The sequence below is a fragment of the Chrysoperla carnea genome, chromosome 2 (assembly GCF_905475395.1).
Source record: "Chrysoperla carnea chromosome 2, inChrCarn1.1, whole genome shotgun sequence".
Lineage (NCBI taxonomy): Eukaryota > Metazoa > Arthropoda > Insecta > Neuroptera > Chrysopidae > Chrysoperla > Chrysoperla carnea.
In genome coordinates this window covers 64,447,144-64,466,639 of record NC_058338.1, presented here as the reverse complement: position 1 = coordinate 64,466,639, position 19,496 = coordinate 64,447,144, and the positions used below count along the sequence as shown (strand labels likewise).

At 29.3% G+C, this 19,496-nt stretch overlaps 4 protein-coding genes across 6 annotated transcripts; 2 read left to right on the top strand and 2 right to left on the bottom strand.

The window, feature by feature from the left end:
* Positions 1–6,361: 6,361 nt before the first annotated feature.
* On the top strand, positions 6,362–8,274 carry LOC123291617 (NADH dehydrogenase [ubiquinone] 1 alpha subcomplex subunit 9, mitochondrial). Its single transcript, XM_044871967.1, has 5 exons — positions 6,362–6,496; positions 6,637–6,839; positions 6,903–7,330; positions 7,618–7,963; positions 8,051–8,274. Exons 1-5 carry the CDS (start codon positions 6,466–6,468, stop codon positions 8,228–8,230), a joined length of 1,188 nt encoding a protein of 395 aa, XP_044727902.1. The 5' UTR covers positions 6,362–6,465; the 3' UTR covers positions 8,231–8,274.
* Positions 8,275–10,819: 2,545 nt separating this feature from the next.
* On the bottom strand, positions 10,820–13,682 carry LOC123291613 (protein lin-9 homolog). 3 transcript variants are annotated; one of them, XM_044871961.1, is made up of 2 exons: positions 13,644–13,682; positions 10,820–13,270 (listed from the first exon to the last, which is right to left on the bottom strand). In XM_044871961.1, the coding sequence occupies exons 1-2, from the start codon at positions 13,660–13,662 to the stop codon at positions 11,439–11,441; spliced, it is 1,851 nt and encodes a 616-aa protein (XP_044727896.1). In that variant the 5' UTR covers positions 13,663–13,682; the 3' UTR covers positions 10,820–11,438. The 3 variants fall into 3 exon arrangements, with proteins under 3 accessions (XP_044727896.1, XP_044727898.1, XP_044727897.1); XM_044871963.1 differs by having other exon boundaries at positions 13,654–13,661; XM_044871962.1 differs by lacking the exon at positions 13,644–13,682 and adding an exon at positions 13,560–13,633.
* Positions 13,683–13,891: 209 nt separating this feature from the next.
* LOC123292840 (katanin p60 ATPase-containing subunit A-like 1) lies at positions 13,892–16,274 on the bottom strand. The gene is made up of 4 exons (XM_044873554.1): positions 16,184–16,274; positions 15,635–16,105; positions 14,458–14,750; positions 13,892–14,394 (listed from the first exon to the last, which is right to left on the bottom strand). The coding sequence occupies exons 1-4, from the start codon at positions 16,272–16,274 to the stop codon at positions 13,927–13,929; spliced, it is 1,323 nt and encodes a 440-aa protein (XP_044729489.1). The 3' UTR covers positions 13,892–13,926.
* A 1,184-nt stretch (positions 16,275–17,458) lies between these two features.
* On the top strand, positions 17,459–19,200 carry LOC123291624 (the record flags this gene model as incomplete). Its single annotated transcript, XM_044871974.1, has 3 exons — positions 17,459–17,510; positions 18,727–18,897; positions 18,980–19,200. Coding segments are annotated over 3 exons (438 nt in total), but the record flags the coding sequence as incomplete, so codon positions are not given.
* Between the last annotated feature and the right edge of the window lie 296 nt (positions 19,201–19,496).

Genomic DNA, 19,496 nt, shown 5'->3' with positions numbered 1-19,496 from the left:
CAAAATTCCGTTCTGTATGATTTAATAGAGCAATTTATTATTTATTTTATGAAAATAAGTAATACTCAAATGTTTTTGATTTGTTATAAAATCTTTAATTTATTAAAAATACATATTTTAATAATTTTCAACGTGTAAAGACTCTGCGGAATTTGTAATTATCTCAGTAGAATATTAATTTTACAGATCAAAACAAAGAAATAAATTATCAAATATAAATCTATATACATAATGATATCAATAAACCCGCGCTTAACATTTAAAAATTGGCGATGACATATAGACAACGCGAGCATGCGCAATAAAAGAGGAAAAGCGCCGCAATTGAATTAATGAAAAAAATAAATAATTAATTAATGTGAAATATTTATAATCCAACAATTGCTAATAATAAACGAATAATCAATAATTCCTTAAAATACATCGATTAAGGAAGTAAAAAGTGGAAATCAATAGTATGGGGGGCTAACTTAATGACAAATAATTGTTTAATAAATAATAAATAAACAACGATCGAAAAATAATTTTAATGATCTTACAATGAAGAACAAACAACGGACAATGGATTATAAAAGATTTATAACTAATTAACCCGAAAAAAAATTTTTGTGGGTAGCCAAATTACGTTAGCTCCGCTTTCAGTAGTTCCAATTTAGACTACCAGATGGCAATACGTGCGCTTACAATTTTTAAAAGCCATACCACAATATAGTTAGCGTGGAATATTAATAAAATTTACTAAATCATATATCAAAAAATTGCTCTCTAAATGCTCCATCAGATTCCACAATTGCTCCAATTATTAAATTATCAATTAATTAAATATTTGCAATTAAAAATACAAAATTTTATTTTCCAATATCTCAGTAAATTGATAGTTTTTATTACTACAATTCATTTATAGGTAAGTTTATTGAAAAAAAGGTAAATAAAAAGAAATTCATAATGGGTAAGTTTAATATGACTTAAATGAAAAAAGGTCAGTAAAAGGAAATAAATACTAAGTTTATAGTAAAAAGTTGAGTAAAAGTTATATATAGTACATTAATGATCAAATAAATATGTCCAAAGTGGAGTAGTGGCTAGCTCAGTCGTCTCCGGCTACAAAGTACGTCGGTTCGTATTTACCTTGGCCCTAAATTTTTTTTATTAACTAAGTAAGAGAGTATATTTTATGTTATTTTAATTCCCACCCCTTGACAGAAGATTGATTTATGACATAAATAGGAAGGTGGGACTAACATAATTACCTTTTTTCTTATTTTATGAAATAACAAGTGAAAACAAACAATTGACTGAGTTAATTGTTGAAATACCATGCATAGACAGTGTTGATCGTTTGTTTTTTAGACGTCACGTAAATAACAAAAGATATTCACTTTTAAATAGGCACACACACAACTGATATTCCTATATTAATACATACTATAAAATTTGCACCTAATTAACGCCCTCGTGGGTAAACAGTGATGTTTACAAAAAAATGTTTCAAACAAAAGTTTTTGATTTTTTTATAAGGAACATTTTTTACATTTAAACTTTTGTTCAATCTCTAACGGTTTACAAGATGGGTCCTACGGACCCAGGACCCAATTGACCTATGATGCTATCATTTACGAACTTGACCTCACTTTTTACGTCCTAAGTACGCTGTAAAAATTTCAGCTCGATATCTTTTTACGTTTTTGAGTTATCGTGTCCGCAGACGGGCGGACAACCGGGAATGGATTAATTAGGTGATTCTATTAACACCTATACCAAAATTTTTTTCGTAGCATCAATATTTTTAAGCGTTACAAACTTGGGACGAAATTTAATATACTATGTATATTTCATATATACATGGTATAACAATTAATCATTCATAGGTAAGTAAGTTTAAGAAAATAAGTTTATTAAAAAAAGGTGAATAAAAGTTTATATATAACATTATTGATGTATAATATGTCAAAGATATAGAGAACCTCAGTTCGTATCTAGTATTGTCTCGAATAAATTTTTAATTAAATAAGTTATTATACAGAGAAATTGTCACTTTTTTAGAATTGTTATGGAGAACCATAAGCGACAACAGACAGAAGAGTGATTTATGATATAATTAAGAAAGTGGGACTAAAATAAGTTCTTTTTTTTTGTGAAATATCATGTTTTCCTATTACAAAATCTTCTAAAATTTCATTTAAAAATTTTAACAAACAACAACAAAAAGCAAGCAAAATAAGTATTTTTGTAATAGGAGAATATGATGGAGGTTAGCTATATGATATGTTCTCCTATTAAAAAGTTTCAAATTTTAACGTAATCAAGCATAGCTCCGCGATCTTAGCACCTCATGTGCGGAATTTCGATTGACCAATTATACCATCTGAAAGGTCAGAAATTGGTCATAAAAGGTCAGTTGATCTCATTAATTGGTCAGCATCAGAAAATTTTTTATTAAAGATTAAAGTTTTTCAAGGTCAATTAATAAGTTTAGCACCTCATTCGCAGAAAAAATAAAAAACTCCACCTATGCGCGATCGGGAAGCATTCGCTGATAATTGGTCAGCTAATATAAATAATTGGTCAGTTTAATTTAATATTAAAAAAAATTAAAAAAGTTGTCTCTGTCGTAACGCGCATGCTTTGAGCCGGATGGTTTTATCAGGGCAGTGAGTACTTACGCACAGCTCTTCACTATAAACCAGACAGAGTAGGGGAAATATTTTTTTTATAATTTTTATTTTTTTGATATGTACTACTATCAAATATACATGTATATTTGATAGTAGTACATATCAAAAAAAAAATGGATAAAATTTTTACTTTTAAAAAAATGAATTTTTCCTTTTATTTAAATTTTTCACTCTTTTTATACCATGTATATATGAAATATACATAGTATATTAAGTTTAGTCCCAAGTTTGTAACGCTTAAAAATAATGATGTTAGTATACAAATTTTGTCATAGGTGTTCATAAAATCACCTAATTAGTCCATTTCCGGTTGTCCGTCCGTCCATCCGTCCGTCTGTGGACACGATAACTCAAAAACGAAAAAAGATATCGAGCTGAAATTTTTGCAGCGTACTCAAGACGTAAAAAGTGAGGTCAAGTTCGTAAATGAGCATCATAGGTGAATTGGGTCTTGGGTCCGTAGGACCCATCTTGTAAACCGTTAGAGATAGAACAAAAGTTTAAATGTAAATTTTTTTTCATAAACATCTGTTTACTCGTGAGGGCGCCAATTAGGCGGAAATTTTATAATAGGTACTATACTTGATTATCAGTTATGTATGTGTCACATGTTTGTATGTGTAATGTGATAAATAAATCAACACTGACTATGCATGGTATTTCAACAATTAACTCAGTCAATTGTTTGTTTTCACTTGTATTATATATATTTGTACATATGTCACCTATAAAAAATTTGAATGAATAATAATTATGGTTAATGGTTATTATATAATGGTATAGTAAAAAATCAATTTTCGGGATAACGTTTTCAAATTAATATAAATAAATAAATATCGTTATATATTTTAAATTTTGTTTTATTTTATTCTATCCCATTTTTCCTTTCAGAACAAAATTATTAATTAACTAATTAATTTTTTTTTAGTAAAGGTACAAACAAATTCTTATAAAATATAGGTGAGATAAAGAAGTTGGATTGTAAATACGTAATATTCTTTTTGGATTTTCATTTTATTTTTGTGTGGTATTTGGTTTGTAAAAAAAAAGTTGATACAAAAAAATTTTTTTAAGATGAAATTAATTATATGGAATTATGTGCAAGTAATTCGTAAATAGTTTTTATGTATTTTGATTTCATTTAAATAAAGTTGAAAACTCAAACCCTGTTTTTATTTTATTTTTCCCCATTTCTCTGTAGCTATACAATATTATTTCAGTTAAAAATAGGTGAGTATTTCGAACTTCACGATAGGATATTTCAAACTTCGTTTGCCATTTTTTTTTGTAATAATACTACTCAAAATTTTCCGAAAATGAGTTTTACTTTTTGTTATAATTTAAGAAAGTCGAAAATATAAATATAATTATTTATTAATACGAATAACAGAGCCCTAATGGTATAATGGTTAGCGTATCTGACTTCGAATAAATAGTCCCTTGGTTCGAAACTAGGTGAGGACATATATTAAAAAAAAGTTCATAATATCTTTTAAGCAAAATCTGATTTTTAGTTTCATTTTTTTTCAAATTTCCACCACAGCATGTTTGCCTAGTAAATGATGAAAAAATTAGTTTTTTTTCGTCCAAAAACTTCAATTTTTTTCACATTTCTACTAGGAGAACATCAAGGACGGACGGAATAAGTAGTACCTGATAGCAAGGTAATTGTTGTCACCTCGTAAGTCAGAAAGTTAGTGGTCTGCACACCCGTGTTTGGTGAGTGTGACCTCTAGTGGGCAGACCAATAACTTTCTGCCAAAATAAAATTTTAGACTTTCGGGGTGAAAACACTTACTCGCCTTTCTCCTTATCAGGAACTACTAATTCCCACTTATGTTCTCCTAGTACAAATGTTGAAAAAATTGAAAATTATTATTTTTTGAATATAAAATTAAACTGACCAATTATCAGCGAATGCTTCCCGATCGCGCATAGGTGGAGTTTTTTCAATCTTTAATAAAAAATTTTCTGATGCTGACCAATTAATGAGACCAACTGACCTTTTATGACCAATTTCTGACCTTTCAGATGGTATAATTGGTCAATCGAAATTCCGCACATGAGGTGCTAAGATCGCGGAGCTATCAAGCATTTTTTTATATTAGAACATCAAAATTTAATATTTTGTAATAGGAGAATATGAGTGAGATCAACTATAGGACATGTTCTCCTATTAAAAAGTATCAAATTTTAGCGTAACCAAGCTCTTTTTTAATTTTAGTACTACAATTTTAATATATTGTAATAGGAGAATATGAGTGAAATAAACTTTATTACATGTTTTCCTATTCAAAAATGATTTATGATTTTAAAGAATATTTATGATTATTTAAGTTCCCACCCCCTGAAAGAATAGTGATTTATGACATATGTATAATTAACATGATTTATGACAAGAGGGTGGGTTTAACTATAAAAAGAGTAGAAAATTTAAAAAACAGGAAAAATTCAATTATTTAAAAGTAAAAATATTATTCTACACCGAGATACGAACCAGGGTACTATGGTTTCATAGACAACTGCTATATCCACACAGCTACCTGGCCTATGTATAATAACAAGAATTATCTTAATACTTACCTTTGCTAAATTATTTATAAATTGATAATTTTGTTCTGAAATAAAAAATAGGATAGAAAATTTTAAAAATAAAACAAAATTTAAAATATATAACGATTTTCAGGAAAAATTCATTTAATCTAAAAGTAAAAATGTTAATACCACCAGGGTGCGAACCCGCATAACTTGGTGTCAAAATCAAGTACTATACCCACACAACTACCTGGCTTATATATAATCACATAATTAACTTAATACTTACCTTTATGAATTATTAATTAATAAGTTAATAATTTTGTTCTGAAAGGAAAAATGGTATAGAAAAAAATAAAACAAAATTTAAAATATAAAATGTTTTTTATTTATGTATATAAATTATTATTAGTTAAGCAAAAATGAAAAAATTGTTATCCCGAAAATTGATTTTATACTATATAAAATAATTTTATACCCAAAACTATTTCATTGAATACTACTCAAGTACACAAAAGCAATTATTGAACCATATAATTATATATTTTCAATCTATTGTTATATATTTTCATGTTTCCCCCCATGCCCTTTGTTTATGTAAAATTTTGTATTTTTAATTGATAATATTTAATGACATATTAATTATATAACTGGAGCAACTTTGGAATCTGAAAGAGTATTTACGGAGCAATTTTTTTATATTTTCCGCTGATACATATGATTGTTTATTTTTAAATAAAACAAATACCATAACCATAGATAATAACTACAATCTATCGTTATATATTTTCATGTTTCCCCTCATTCCCCTTGTTTATGTAAAATTTTGTATTTTAATTGAAAATATTTAATTACATATTAATTATATAACTGGAGCAACTTTGGAATCTGAAAGAGCATTTAGAGAGCAATTTTTTGATATATGATTTAATAAATTTTATTGATATTCCACGCTAATTATATTGTGGTAAAGCCATTCAAAATATTCAATTTCAAATCAGATAAATTCCGCCAATTCAGTAGTTCGAATTTAGATTATGAGGTTACTTACCATTTGTCAATAAAAACCAGTAATTAAAAATCTGAGATTTTGTGATGCTGAAGCGACTGGCCTAATAAAAGTAGGGGCAACTGTTTTTTTTTTTTTTTTTTTTGTAGGAAAGTTCGTAGACTGGCAACCCTGCCCTGCTTGTCATTTCACCAATGACAAATTTTAGAATAAAATAAAACATATTATATATTTTAATAAATAAACATGGCATTGGTTTTGCATGGACATAAAATATGTAAGAAATTGCTATTTTACGAATGACAGTTATTAAATTATTCTATTATATTTTTTCCATACTTGAAACCCTATTTGGTTACATAATTTTTAGGTTCAGTACTTCTTGTTTTAATAAATGTAATAAATTTATTACTACAGGTCAGCAGACACACGGTGTAAATGCATTAATTTATATTTGTTCAAATAATTATGCTACTAGTGTACAAAAAGTACGATTATCTGATGTTAAGCGGGGAACTGGTGGTAGAAGTAGTTTCAGCGGTATTGTTGCCACAGTTTTTGGTTCCACTGGATTTATGGGCAGATATGTTTGCAATAAGTTAGGAAAAATTGGTTCTCAGGTATTCACAGCAAATATTTGAGTAAAATAAATTAGAATCAATACAATTTTTCGGGCTTTTTAGTTAATTCTTCCATATCGAGGTGATCATTATGACGCACTTAAATTAAAACTATCTGGCGATTTAGGACAAGTATTGTTTCAACCATATTATTTACGTGATGAAGAAGCAATTCGCAAAGCTGTAAAATATTCGAATGTTGTCATTAATTTAGTTGGTCGTGATTGGGAAACAAAAAATTTCAAATTTAATGATGTACATGTTGAGGGTGCAGCTCGTATTGCAAGAATTGCTAAAGAAGAAGGCGTTGAGAAATTGATACATTTTTCGGCATTGAATGCAACTGAACGCCCCACACCAATCGTTACCAAAAAGGGATCTGGTTTTCTTGCTAGTAAATGGGCTGGAGAACAAGCTGTTCTTAAAGAATTTCCAAATGCTACTATTTTCAGACCTGCTGATATTTACGGCCAAGAAGATCGCTTTTTGAGGTACAATCTAGAAATAAAGTTAATGTCATTTAATTTAGTTTATGCTAATATAAAGTATGAATTTTTTAAATAAACATATACTGTGTGTAAAAGTCTGGGGCTGGGCACGATCGAATAACTCGAAAAATATGTGTCCACAATTTTTGAAGCCCCTATTGAATTCATAGAATTTCTTCAATAATTACGAAAAAATTATTTTGGCAATTATAGCCTTATCTAACGCGAATTGGAAAAAATGTTTTAAATAAAACTAACTTATTTTTGTATAAATTTTTTTTTTCTTATAGAATGTACATCCATATTTGGCGCCATCAAGGCAAATGGATGCCATTGTGGAAAAAAGGCGAAGAAACCATCAAACAACCTGTTCATTGTGCCGATGTTGCTCAAGCAGTTGTGAATGCGATTAGAGATCCAGAAAGTTCTGGAAAAATATATCAAGCTGTGGGGCCAAAGAGGTATCAATTATCTGAGTTAGTAGATTGGTTCCATCGAGTAATACGAAAAGATCAACATGGTTATTTCCGATATGATTTACGATATGACCCATTTTTCAAAATACGTGTCTCTGTCAGTGAATTAATATCACCATCTTTCCCAATTGGAAATTTACATTGGGAGCGATTAGAACGGGTAAAGATTAGTTTGAAATATTTATTTTATTTTACAATAGTCTACAAAATTTGCTAATGTAATATAAAAAAAATTTCTTTTTTAAAGGAATTTGTTACTGACAATGTGGATAAAGGAATTTGTACTTTAGAGGATTTGGGCGTTAATCTTACAAGCATGGAAAGTCAAGTACCATGGGAACTAAAACCATGGCGTTTGGGTGCTTATCATGAAAAAGAAGCAGCTGTTGAATTCGATTTACCAGCACCTCCACCATCTATTGCGTAAACTTTAGATTGTATAAATTAATAAATTTCTATTTATAATGTTTATTAGCCGTCTTATTCAATGAATAAATTACTTTTTATAATATTTGCCTCACTTCCTGTAAATAAGTTCATTTCCATAAATTTTTCATTTCTCAATATCTATTTATTTTGAGATTTCACTGCACTCAAAATGTCCGCGGTACTGAAAGCCTATATGCTATTAAAGGTCGGTCTACAATGTATATTAATGCTAATGTAAGTCTATTGTTTATATAATTCAATTTTTTAATTTCTACCCCTAAAATTACTAGAATCCAATATAGATATTTGAATTCAAAAATAATTTAATTTCGTATTTGTTATTATTTCTAAATGAATGAACTGTAACTATCGTAGTTAGTTATACACATATAATAATATAATATACACATTTAAAAAATGGCGTTTGTGTTTCTGGTTAGGGGCTGTACTTAAATTACGTAACGCATTTAGAACGAATTTTCTAAAATCATTAAATTTATTTCGATAATTACGTAAAGCGTTGAAGGACCCCCTCCCCTGTACCATAAGAAAAAGTAACATTATAATTTGATCCCCTCCTCTCCCTAAATTTGTTACGTAATTTAAGTACAGCCCCTTAACTAAAAGACTTTACTTACTGGATTGAATTATCTATACCTAGTTTAAAAATTAATGGATCAAAAAGCGAACAGAGTGCTATCGCGGCTGATTTCTGTCTATTTATTTAAGATTAAGACTTATTTTTACAATCACCATTCTTAGTCCTAACAACAGCTACATTGGCATGCCAAAGGGAGAGCACGTCAAGGTATCTGCCACACTCTGCTCTTTCATTTACCATTAATTTTGCTGGCTTAGTATGTGTTATTACTAGAAACGTATGCCTAAAGTTCTCAGGATTGGTAGAACATTCTAATGTTTTTGGGATTTTAGTCGACAGTTTAAAAGTTCTGATCTCAATTATAGGGTTGTCACTTTTCCCGATTTGATCGCAAGATTCCCGAAATCGTGTAGTGTCTCCCGACTCCCAATATCAGTATAAATTCGCTAGATTTCTGGAAAAAAAATTTTTTGATTAATTTTTTGTTACATTTAGGAAAATTTGATAATTCTGGACCGCTTTTATTTTAAATTGTTTGAAACATTTTTATTTAAATATCTGATTACTGATACTTTTAACTGTATTAGCAAAGAATACAGAATTCTGTATTCTGTATTAGGGAAATATAAAATGTACCTTAAATTGACAACAACACCTCAATCTGTTGTATATTTCTATACATCGTTATATTCTTTTTTATTTGCTCGCCTTAAATTATATAGTCCGTGGGACAGTAAGGGTGTTTTTAAAATGATACATACATACTTGAAATTTCGCGAGTTGCTTTCTTTAGGCGAATCTACCAAAATTCTCTTTACGACTTTTTTCGAAAGCGAGCTGCGTTCTCAAATAAGCACGATCACGTCATATTTAATATATCGATCTAAAAAAACGCAGTAAATAATTTGTCGGACATGATGACCACTTGATAACTTTAATAATTATTAAGAAATAAAATATTCGACAAAAATACTGCATACGTAGTTCATTTTTACTGAATTGTTAAATAATTATTAATGTTATCGAGTGATCATAGTGCCCGAAAAATTCCCTGGTGCGTTATTTCAGATCGATAGCTGAAATACGACGTCATCGTGCTCATTTGAGAACGCAGTGCTTTCGAAAAAAGTAGTAAAGAGTAGTTTGATAGAATCGCCAAAAGGAAAGCAACTTCAAGTATGTATGAATCATTTTAAAAAGCACCCTTACTGTTCCACGGATTAATAATCTTTAATTAAACGTCAATCACCCCCGTTAATTAATGTATAAATAATATTGTAAGAGCCTTCAATAGATGGATAGACATTAGTTTACAAAATTAAAAAGTATATATTTTAAAGCTCTGGCCAGGAATGCAAAAGGTCATGCACTCGAGTATACTTTTCATATATTGATGTCAAAACTCAAAGAAGATAATCGTGGCAATTTAAGAAGTATGGTTTTTAATGTTTCTTGATTTACGAGTTCCTTAGATTTTTCCAAAACATAAACATACTTTATAAATATGATTTTATCGACTTTTTCTTTATCTAATATTTGGAAGTTGAACAATATCAACGGTTAATTAGAAAAGATAATAAGGAATTCAAAATACAACAATAATATGAAAATAAAACACCAATAATAAAATAAACCATTTTATTTTTATACAATTTTACATAATTGTCTTGCCTTATTCAAATTATTTAAAATGCATTTTAAATATTGCACAAATTAACAAATAAAATAACTGATGACATTAAGCTAAGATTCTATAACACGTAAGGAAACATATCAATGTGTAAATTACAGACCGCGACGCATTTTGAATTGATTTAAGTGTTACGGACTCTTAGTTTAAGTACAACTAATATTATACTTTGTATAAATAAATAGATTAACCCCATGTTGTTGTCCATTTAAAATTTATAAAATCTAAATTAATTTTTATAGTTCTTCGGCTTCTTAAAAATTACAAATATTGACTCAACACGCCAACTCTAGAAATAAATATATTTACAGTGAAACGTCTTTTAAATTAAAAAAAGATCCAGTAAAATCTATTAAGATGATAATTTAAAAAAAGATTAGACTTTTGTTTTATTTGTTTATCGAAAAAATAGAGACTCGGAGCTTGTAATACTCTTTTTCCTTTTTGGTCGCCTACTTTTTACTTAGAGAAAGTAAACAAAGACGAGACTATTTACAATTATTATGTTATAAAAAAGAGCAGGAAGTTATTTTAAAAAAGTAACGTATTTTAAGAAAGAAATTTCTTGAATTTTGGTTGTCACTGCATTTTCGATAATGTCACACGTTGAATTCACCTTGATTGTACAATTTAAGGGCAACTTTGGAGAAAAATGTTTCTAATTAGGTACCAAATTTTCAACATTTAAAAAATAATCTGTAAATTACTGTGACATGACATGAAAATTTGACAAGATCCAAGATTACTGCGATGAAGCGCGATTATGAGATACGTTATAAAATTATTCCATGACTGTTGTAAAAGCTTTGAAATTATTTTAACGATTAATACCATCTTAATAGCATTTGAAATTATTATGCATTTTGAAAAATTTAGAGAAATATAAAAATGTAAAATTTTGTTCTAAATTATTAATTATGATTTTTGTGAAACAAATTGTGAAGGCCCCGGTCCTAATCCAACACTCATATGTTGAAAATGCAATTCAATATTATCTTGAAATGCTTTTAAATTTTCTGGACGTAATTTTGATCGAATATGATGTACAGACCCTTCCAATACTTTTAATTCATATGCATTTTGATCGGAATCTGATAAACTTTTTACTTGTAACATTAATGCCGTTAAATCTGTAATTAGTGCAATCATATCAGGATTTGTAACTTCATTTGATGTTTCGCTGTTATTATGACGTTCCACAATTTCAGCAGCTTCTTCATGACAACGTTCGCGTAAATGACTAGGTGCTAACATTGCTGCAATGCTTGGTTCAGGCGCAATTTCTTGGCAAAAATGTTGTACATCATTCAGGTACTCCTGTAAATCACGGTTCATTCGTTCTAATTCAATAACAATTCCAGCATATTTCCTTTCAAAATCTTCAGGTAATGGATTCCCATGTGAACGTAATTTTTCTGCCTCTGTATTCATTTCCTTTAACTTCTTTATTTTACCTCGTTTTGTGTTTAATATTTTTGTTACTCGAACAATCAACTCCAATAGTTTGATGGGGAAACCACCTAATGTACCTTCATCAGGAAGTGATGATTTTGGAGTTAGTGATGGGCCGGATAATAGAGGGTCATTATTATTTCTTAGATTACTGGGTCCTGCACGTTGTTGACTACCCAAACCCATTGTCATGTATGCGGGTAATGTTTGTCGCGGTCGGAATTTTTGACAAACAACTGTAAGATTTATTGTTTCGGGTGGTTCGTTGGCTAAAACTTCATAATCGGGTATTGAATGTGTACCCAAACCTTGTCGTTCAAACGTAATTCGATAAGTATTATTTGACGTATCAACGGCATCAATTGACCCAGTGAATAATCCGTCTTGTGGTTTTCGTAGTCGAGCTGTGACTTTGGTACCAATTACTAACTGTAAAGGTATTTCGTTTGGTAAATCTTTACTGAAGTTTGAGAAGTCTGTGATTTTTCGTTGTTGTAAAGCTCGAATTTTATTACGTTTTCGTTCAAGTTCTTTGCGTTCTTCTTCGAAAAAAGATTGTGAACATCGTCTAGGTTTACCCATCATTCTACGTATTTTTGTCCATTGTACCCGTGATAATTCTCGTGTTTTTAATTCAGGAAATGACTCACGCAAACATATCATGAAATCATTTTCTCCTTCAAATAATGTACGGTCAATATCGCTATAAAACCATTCATAACATACCCATTTGTGTGCTTTTGGAAGTTTCAGCAAATTTCGTAGACGCATACCAATTTTTTGACCAACTTTTCGATCTGGCGATAAATTAACAGTTTGAACAGTTGTTTTCACTTCACGCTCTTTAATATCTTTTTCATCGCGTTCTCGCTGATTTTGTAAAATTCGTTTGGCTGCCTGTAAAGTTTGTGATTTTTGTTTGATATGTTGCGATGTACTGATTTTACTAGGTGTTTTTTTATGAATTGCTGGTTTAGGTCCACGTTTCGGTGATGCTCTTGGTGGTGGACTATTAACAATATCATCATCGAAAAATAAACGATTTTTTTTACGAATACGGGCAGGCATTCCCCGTCGATTTAATGGTTGTATGGGTGGCGTTGGTGGTGGTTTTGGATTCACTTTTGCACCTACTCGTTGTAACCCAAGTGCAGCTGGACCCAATGTATCCATATCCATTTCATTTGTATCTTCTTCATCACTTTCAACCGCTTCTTTTTTAATTTCAACTTTTGTATCTTCTATTTCCATTTCGACTTGTTCTACTTTCATTTTTTGCGACTTAATATCATTACCTATAAAAACAAATATAAAATTATTAAATAATTTAAATATAAATAAAATATAATGAAAAATTAAACATAATTATCCTTAAAATAAGTCAAAACATTATTTGAAAAGTTTGGTTAATTCAATAAATTTAAATTTCGAAATCGAGTCATCGTTGTGACATTTGAATCTGTGCATTCACAATTTTGAAATTTTAAATTCCAATAACAAGACACAATACATAATTCAAATTTAAAATACTTTGATGCTTTTAAACTAATCAACAACTGCATAATTTTTATTAGACATAATTACTTTATTCAGATAACGATAGTTTTTAAGATGTTTTTTATTAACAAAACACAATTTAAAATCAAATAACTAATTCAATAAACTCACTTTCAATTACCTCCGCCATGTTGACGTTGCAGATGTGAATTATGGGTAAAAAAACTGCTTAGTGCGCCAAAAAAATGCAATTTACTTTTTTAAAACTGCATCTTTCGAATTTGTTTTATAAAATTTTAAAATCAATAATAAAGAAAGACTTTTTTTTTTTTATAAATTTGAGTTTATTTCATTTTCATATTAAGTCACAAAAATTTGATAAGTACTTAAATAAAAATGTATATTTGAAATAGGCGGGTATTTATATATTTAAATGGTCTCAATAAACAACGTTTTATATAGACCCAAATTCATTCATCCAAGCTTTATATTTGGCTAAATCTTCTTTACCGATACTTTTATTACATTTGTTTATAGCTTCTATAAAATCTCCATAAGTTATTGGCAAATCAAATTCCTCTTTGGGTATCTGTCTAATTTCTTCTGGTTTTAAACCTTGTATTTTTTTTCGCATAGACATCATTGATGCATCCCTACAAACACTAGTTATGTCAGCTCCTGAATAGCCTTCTAATTTGGCAGCAATTTCTTGTAAATTTAAGTCCTCCTTAATTTTAATATTTTTCAGATTTAAATTTAACAATGTTTCCCGTGCGTTTTCATTTGGTAATGAAATATAAATCCGTTTTTCTAAGCGACGGCGCAAAGCTTCGTCTATATCCCATGGAAAATTCGTTGCTGCTAATACCATAACTGTTTTTCCTGGCTCAACAGAATTTGGTGTAATACCATCCATTTGAACCTAAAAATTCATAAAACGTTTATAATCATCCGAAAAAGAATATTTACAGAAAGTGGATCTTACTAATAATTCTGATTTCACTCTTCGTGAGGCCTCATGTTCGGATTCTGAACCACGACGAGAACATAAAGCATCAATCTCATCAATAAATATAGTACTTGGAGCATAAAATCGTGCCATTTCAAATAATAATCGAACCAATTTTTCAGATTCGCCACGATATTTTGAAGTCAGAGTTGATGAGGAAACATTAAAAAATGTTGTATGACATTCTGTGGCCACAGCTTTTGCTAGCATTGTTTTGCCCGTTCCAGGAGGTCCTACCATTAAAATTCCTTTCCAAGGACGCCTTATACCTATAAAGTATCATACATATAAAAAAGTTTTTATTGCTCCCGTTTGTTAGTTTACGCAACAAACATTTACATACATGTAATATGCATTGCATAAACTGATTGAAAAATTAAGTAGAAAATAATATTTTTGTTTTTTGTATATCATCCTGAAGGCATCTTTCTAGCAGTTGACCAGTGGTCCTGATTTTGTTACCCTACCGTGAATGCGATTTTAGTTTAGTTTGTGCCTTGACTAGGAAACACTCTTAAGGTGCACAGCCACTAACTAATTTCAAACTAGAGATACTCAGCTTTTCGCATCTTACAACAATTTTAGGTACTATAGACAGTATCTTAAAACAACTTTAGGTATTAAGTATCTTAGCATCTTACTCAGCTTATTTAACTATTAGAAATTCATACATTATAAACAATTGTATGAAATCGATCAAAGAAACAAGTGATTTTTGACGCTGTCATGGAAGATTTTGGACGATATCTCAGAAACTACATATTCAACTGTTTCCTTACAAACATCCTTGAATCATTTTAAACGGTAATAGTTTTTCAAATAAATTCTTTTCAAACATCTCGAAAACAGACGAACGATTAAATGATTTAAAACCATTCCAGTACATTCAAGTAATTACTAAAATCCGAATGGTTTTGAAGTTTTTTTGAATCGTTTTTCTTAACCTGGAATTACAAACGCCTTTTTGTTTTGTAATAATTTATAAAACTCGGTATATAGAGTAATTTTCAATCAAAAAATATAAAAATTGGGTTCATTTGTTTTCATATATAAGATTGCCTGTTAAATAATGGGGCTTAAGAGTCCAGATACCAGATCATACTATAATTTATTCTATATATCCTATTATAAATTAAATGAACAAGGCGATAACCTTTAAAAAACTCAGGTATCCACATAGGTAAAACAACGGCTTCTTCAAGAAGACGTTTTGCATCATTCAAATCAGCAATATCATTCCAATGAATACCAGGATTTTTTTCCAAAATATCGCGTTCTAACATGTCTATTAAATCTCGATCATAACTACTGCCTTCAAAATGCTTCTCTTTATAGGTGGAAATTGGAGGTACTTCTTCAATTTTTTCTTCACTAGTACTGCTGATTTCCTTTTCAACTGATTTTTCTTTACGTTGTTGCAACGTGGTGGATTTTTCATCAGGTTTTTTAAATTTCGAATCAACTTTTGGCTTAATATTTTTATTGACGAATTTTTTTGTTTTTCGCCTTTGAACTGTATATTCGTCTGGCGGTAAAGACCATACATAAGGATCATCAGCGTTATTGTTTGACTCCTCAGTTTGATGACAATCTCGTGTTGGTAAATCATCAATTTTTAATAATTGTAAATTATGTTCTATAATTTTTAATTCATCAAATTCTAAATTAATTTCATTGTAAACTTTCTTCCATTTGGTTTTACGCATAGGATCAGTTATGGTCCATAGTAATTGATTGATTATTTGTATAATGTATTGATAATGAACGTTAGCGGATTCATATGAGCCAGTCATTGTTAATTCTCTAGCGATTATAATCATTTCACATATCTTATTTATTGAAATTTCCATTTTCCAAGAGTAGAAATTTAAAAGTTGAAAAATGTTCTATGAAGAAAAATTAAAACTATTTTTTATTATTTATGTACAAATCCATATGCAGTCCAAAATACACTTTCATTTCCATGGATACAAGGACCTAGGATAATTTTATATGGATAAGAGCTTTGAAAATTCACTATATATTTAAAATATATGATCTAAGGATAAGAGTCTATAATCAGTAAGGTTATATTTGCTCCTAATTAAACAAGATACTTTTATTGAATTGGGTTTTTTTACTTATTTTTGTCTTTTTATTTTTCCGAAAACATAAAAATATTTACATTAAAGAGTGGAATCGGGGTCAAAACAATTGACACTACCAAAAGGCACTATCTAGACATTATTTGAATTCACTTACAAATTGTTAACCCTCACATTATTTGAATTCACTTACAAATTGTTAACCCTCTAAATCAAGTAGAGGCTTAAGGCGTAGAGAAAAACATATTTCGGTATAAAAAAGGAAGGAGGGAGCTGCGAAGTTACCAACCCTAAAAGACATATGTGAACTTTGTGTATTAATGACTACTACTTGCTTCGTGTCTATCGAGATTAACCTGGAATAGAAATGTGACCTAAGTTCATTTTTTAATTTTTAAGAACCGTATTTGATAACATCAACTATAGTAGAATCAAGAGATTTTCAGAAAATACAAAATTTTATAAAATTATAAACCTTTTTTCTATGCATTTTTCTTCAGAAATGCGTTATATAAAAATTTTATTACCTACAGGCAGGCGAGCAGTTTTACAGTTTATAACGATTTATATATTACTCATCAAAATTCGTTAAATTTTAATATTTTTAAGAAAGAGGATACGTCCTTGTGAATCAAATGTTAAGATGTTGGTTCACATGAGTAAAAACTGAACGTTTTATTATTAGAATCACATTACAATCCAATTAAAAATCATTGGTTGAACTAAAACAATGATTATTATTAAAAGACTACCGCAAATGCCGTGGAGAAAGTGTAAAATTATATTAAGAAATTCATAAATTACTTAAATATGGCTGTATGAATGAAATATGTACAGTGAATTTTATATAATTAGTTAGAATTTTAAAATAAAAAATGAAGCTAAATTTTATTAATTGTTCGTTTAGTTTTATTTTAATATTTAGTTCTATTTATTTTTCACAAGGTAAGTTTAATTATTATTAAAGAATGTACAATATTGGTTGGGAAATCTACTAACGTTGAAATCTCTTTTTGTAAACAGCAATTTCATATCGAACTTCTTAGCAAAATATTTATATTCATCTTATTTCTTGAAATTAATCGTAAATATTATTTCACTTGTGAGAAAAGTTTATACTATGATACAAGACATGTTATTTTTGAGATTAAGGCTGGAACCGTGTTGAAGATGAAATGTCAAACAATATATTTGATATAAAAATTTAAATTTATTAATGTCACAAATATATATTATAATATTTTATTTGTATTTATAAAGTATAGGTGATTCAAGCTCATTATATATTTCTGCTTTGATCGCTCGTAGAGCCTTTCGTTGATTTTAGAAAGTACTCAATTAATTGATAAATTTCAGATATTTTGCAGATGAGTATTGTATGAGTCGAATTTCTTGAATTATATATTAAATGATGTATGATTAATTAAAAGAATAAAGATTTCTATTGAGAAATTTTGATGACAATAAAATTTTTTTTTTTCGCTTTCCAAATTTTGCCGCTCAAAAAAATTTGCCGCCTTGGGCACTAGCCCCGACTGCCCCTAGTGTAAATCCACCGCTGGGGTTATGGCTATAATAAAAACTTAAGTTAATAATATCTTTAAAATCAGTGGCGTAGTTAGGAATATTTTTAAGGGTGACACTAAAATTGAATTGATGTATCTTGCAGACTAAAAAGTGCGACACTTCCTTATATATCAGATAATTTGATGGTTGAAAAATACACATTTTTTTAATATGCTTAGTGCCACCAAATATATCTGATGATATAAGTAAGTGTAGCATTTTTATTGACCGCAAGATACAATTAGTCGTTATCCGCTCGCTCCGCTTGTCAAATCACACCCAATAGAAAACAAATATTACCACTACAATCCCAATTATACTCTAACCACCTAATTAACACTTCCTCGTCTTCTCTTCCAATTAACTGGTTCTTGGCCTTCGCTCTCAAAGTTCTCTTCTCTGACAAGTTTAGACCTCTATGAGCCCGACTTACCTTCCGTCCGTTTACCCTTGCGATATTAATGAATGGTCCCTAAAAATATTTATCAAGATAAAATCCTCTCTGTCACCACTCTTAGGCCTTTTTGGCGAGTAGACATTAAATACATAGTTCTGCATTACTGCTTTGATTAAAATGTATATTATATATTTTCAGCGGCTTTAAGGCGATGTTACGCTTGTCGATCTCGTGGTGATCTTGGTAGTTGTAAAGATCCATTTACATTGAACAGTACGTTAGTGGCAGATGAAAAAGGTGTTGAAGCTCAACCATGCGCATCAGGATGGTGTGGTAAAATAATCGAAGGAGAATCAGCTTTCAAAGAAGGTACCAAAGTTAAATTAGTGTTTCTCAAGTTATAGTTTATAATAAATAACATTGTGCCGATTTTTTTTTTTTTTTTTTGTAGAATATGGTACAGCCACTCAACGTATGTGTTTACAACGAGGACCTTCTGATAGCGAAGAGAGGTGTGCAAACACTGTATGGAATTATAAAAAAGTTTATATGTGTTTTTGTTTAGGTGATTTGTGTAATTCAGCTGTTAAAAATACATTTACCATTGTAACGATGTTACCAATAGTTGCTTCAATGTTGTTAAATAAAATTTTATTTAAAATTTAATCAAAATTCACTTTTTTTTTTTTTTTACTAGAAAGTACATTTTTGTTTTAGAGAAATTCCTGTTTTTTAAATTTACGCGAAAAAATGTTATTGTGCATGTGCAGAATAATATAATGCCAAAATATATATTTCTTCATGGACCTCTTCACTAAGTGCAGAAAAAATGGACATCAGTTTCGTCCTAATTTTCATCCTGGCGGGTAAACAATGAATTTTTACATTTAAACTTTTGTTATATATCTAACGGTTTACAAGTTTTACGGACCCAAGACCCAATTGACCTATGTTGTGCATTTACGAAC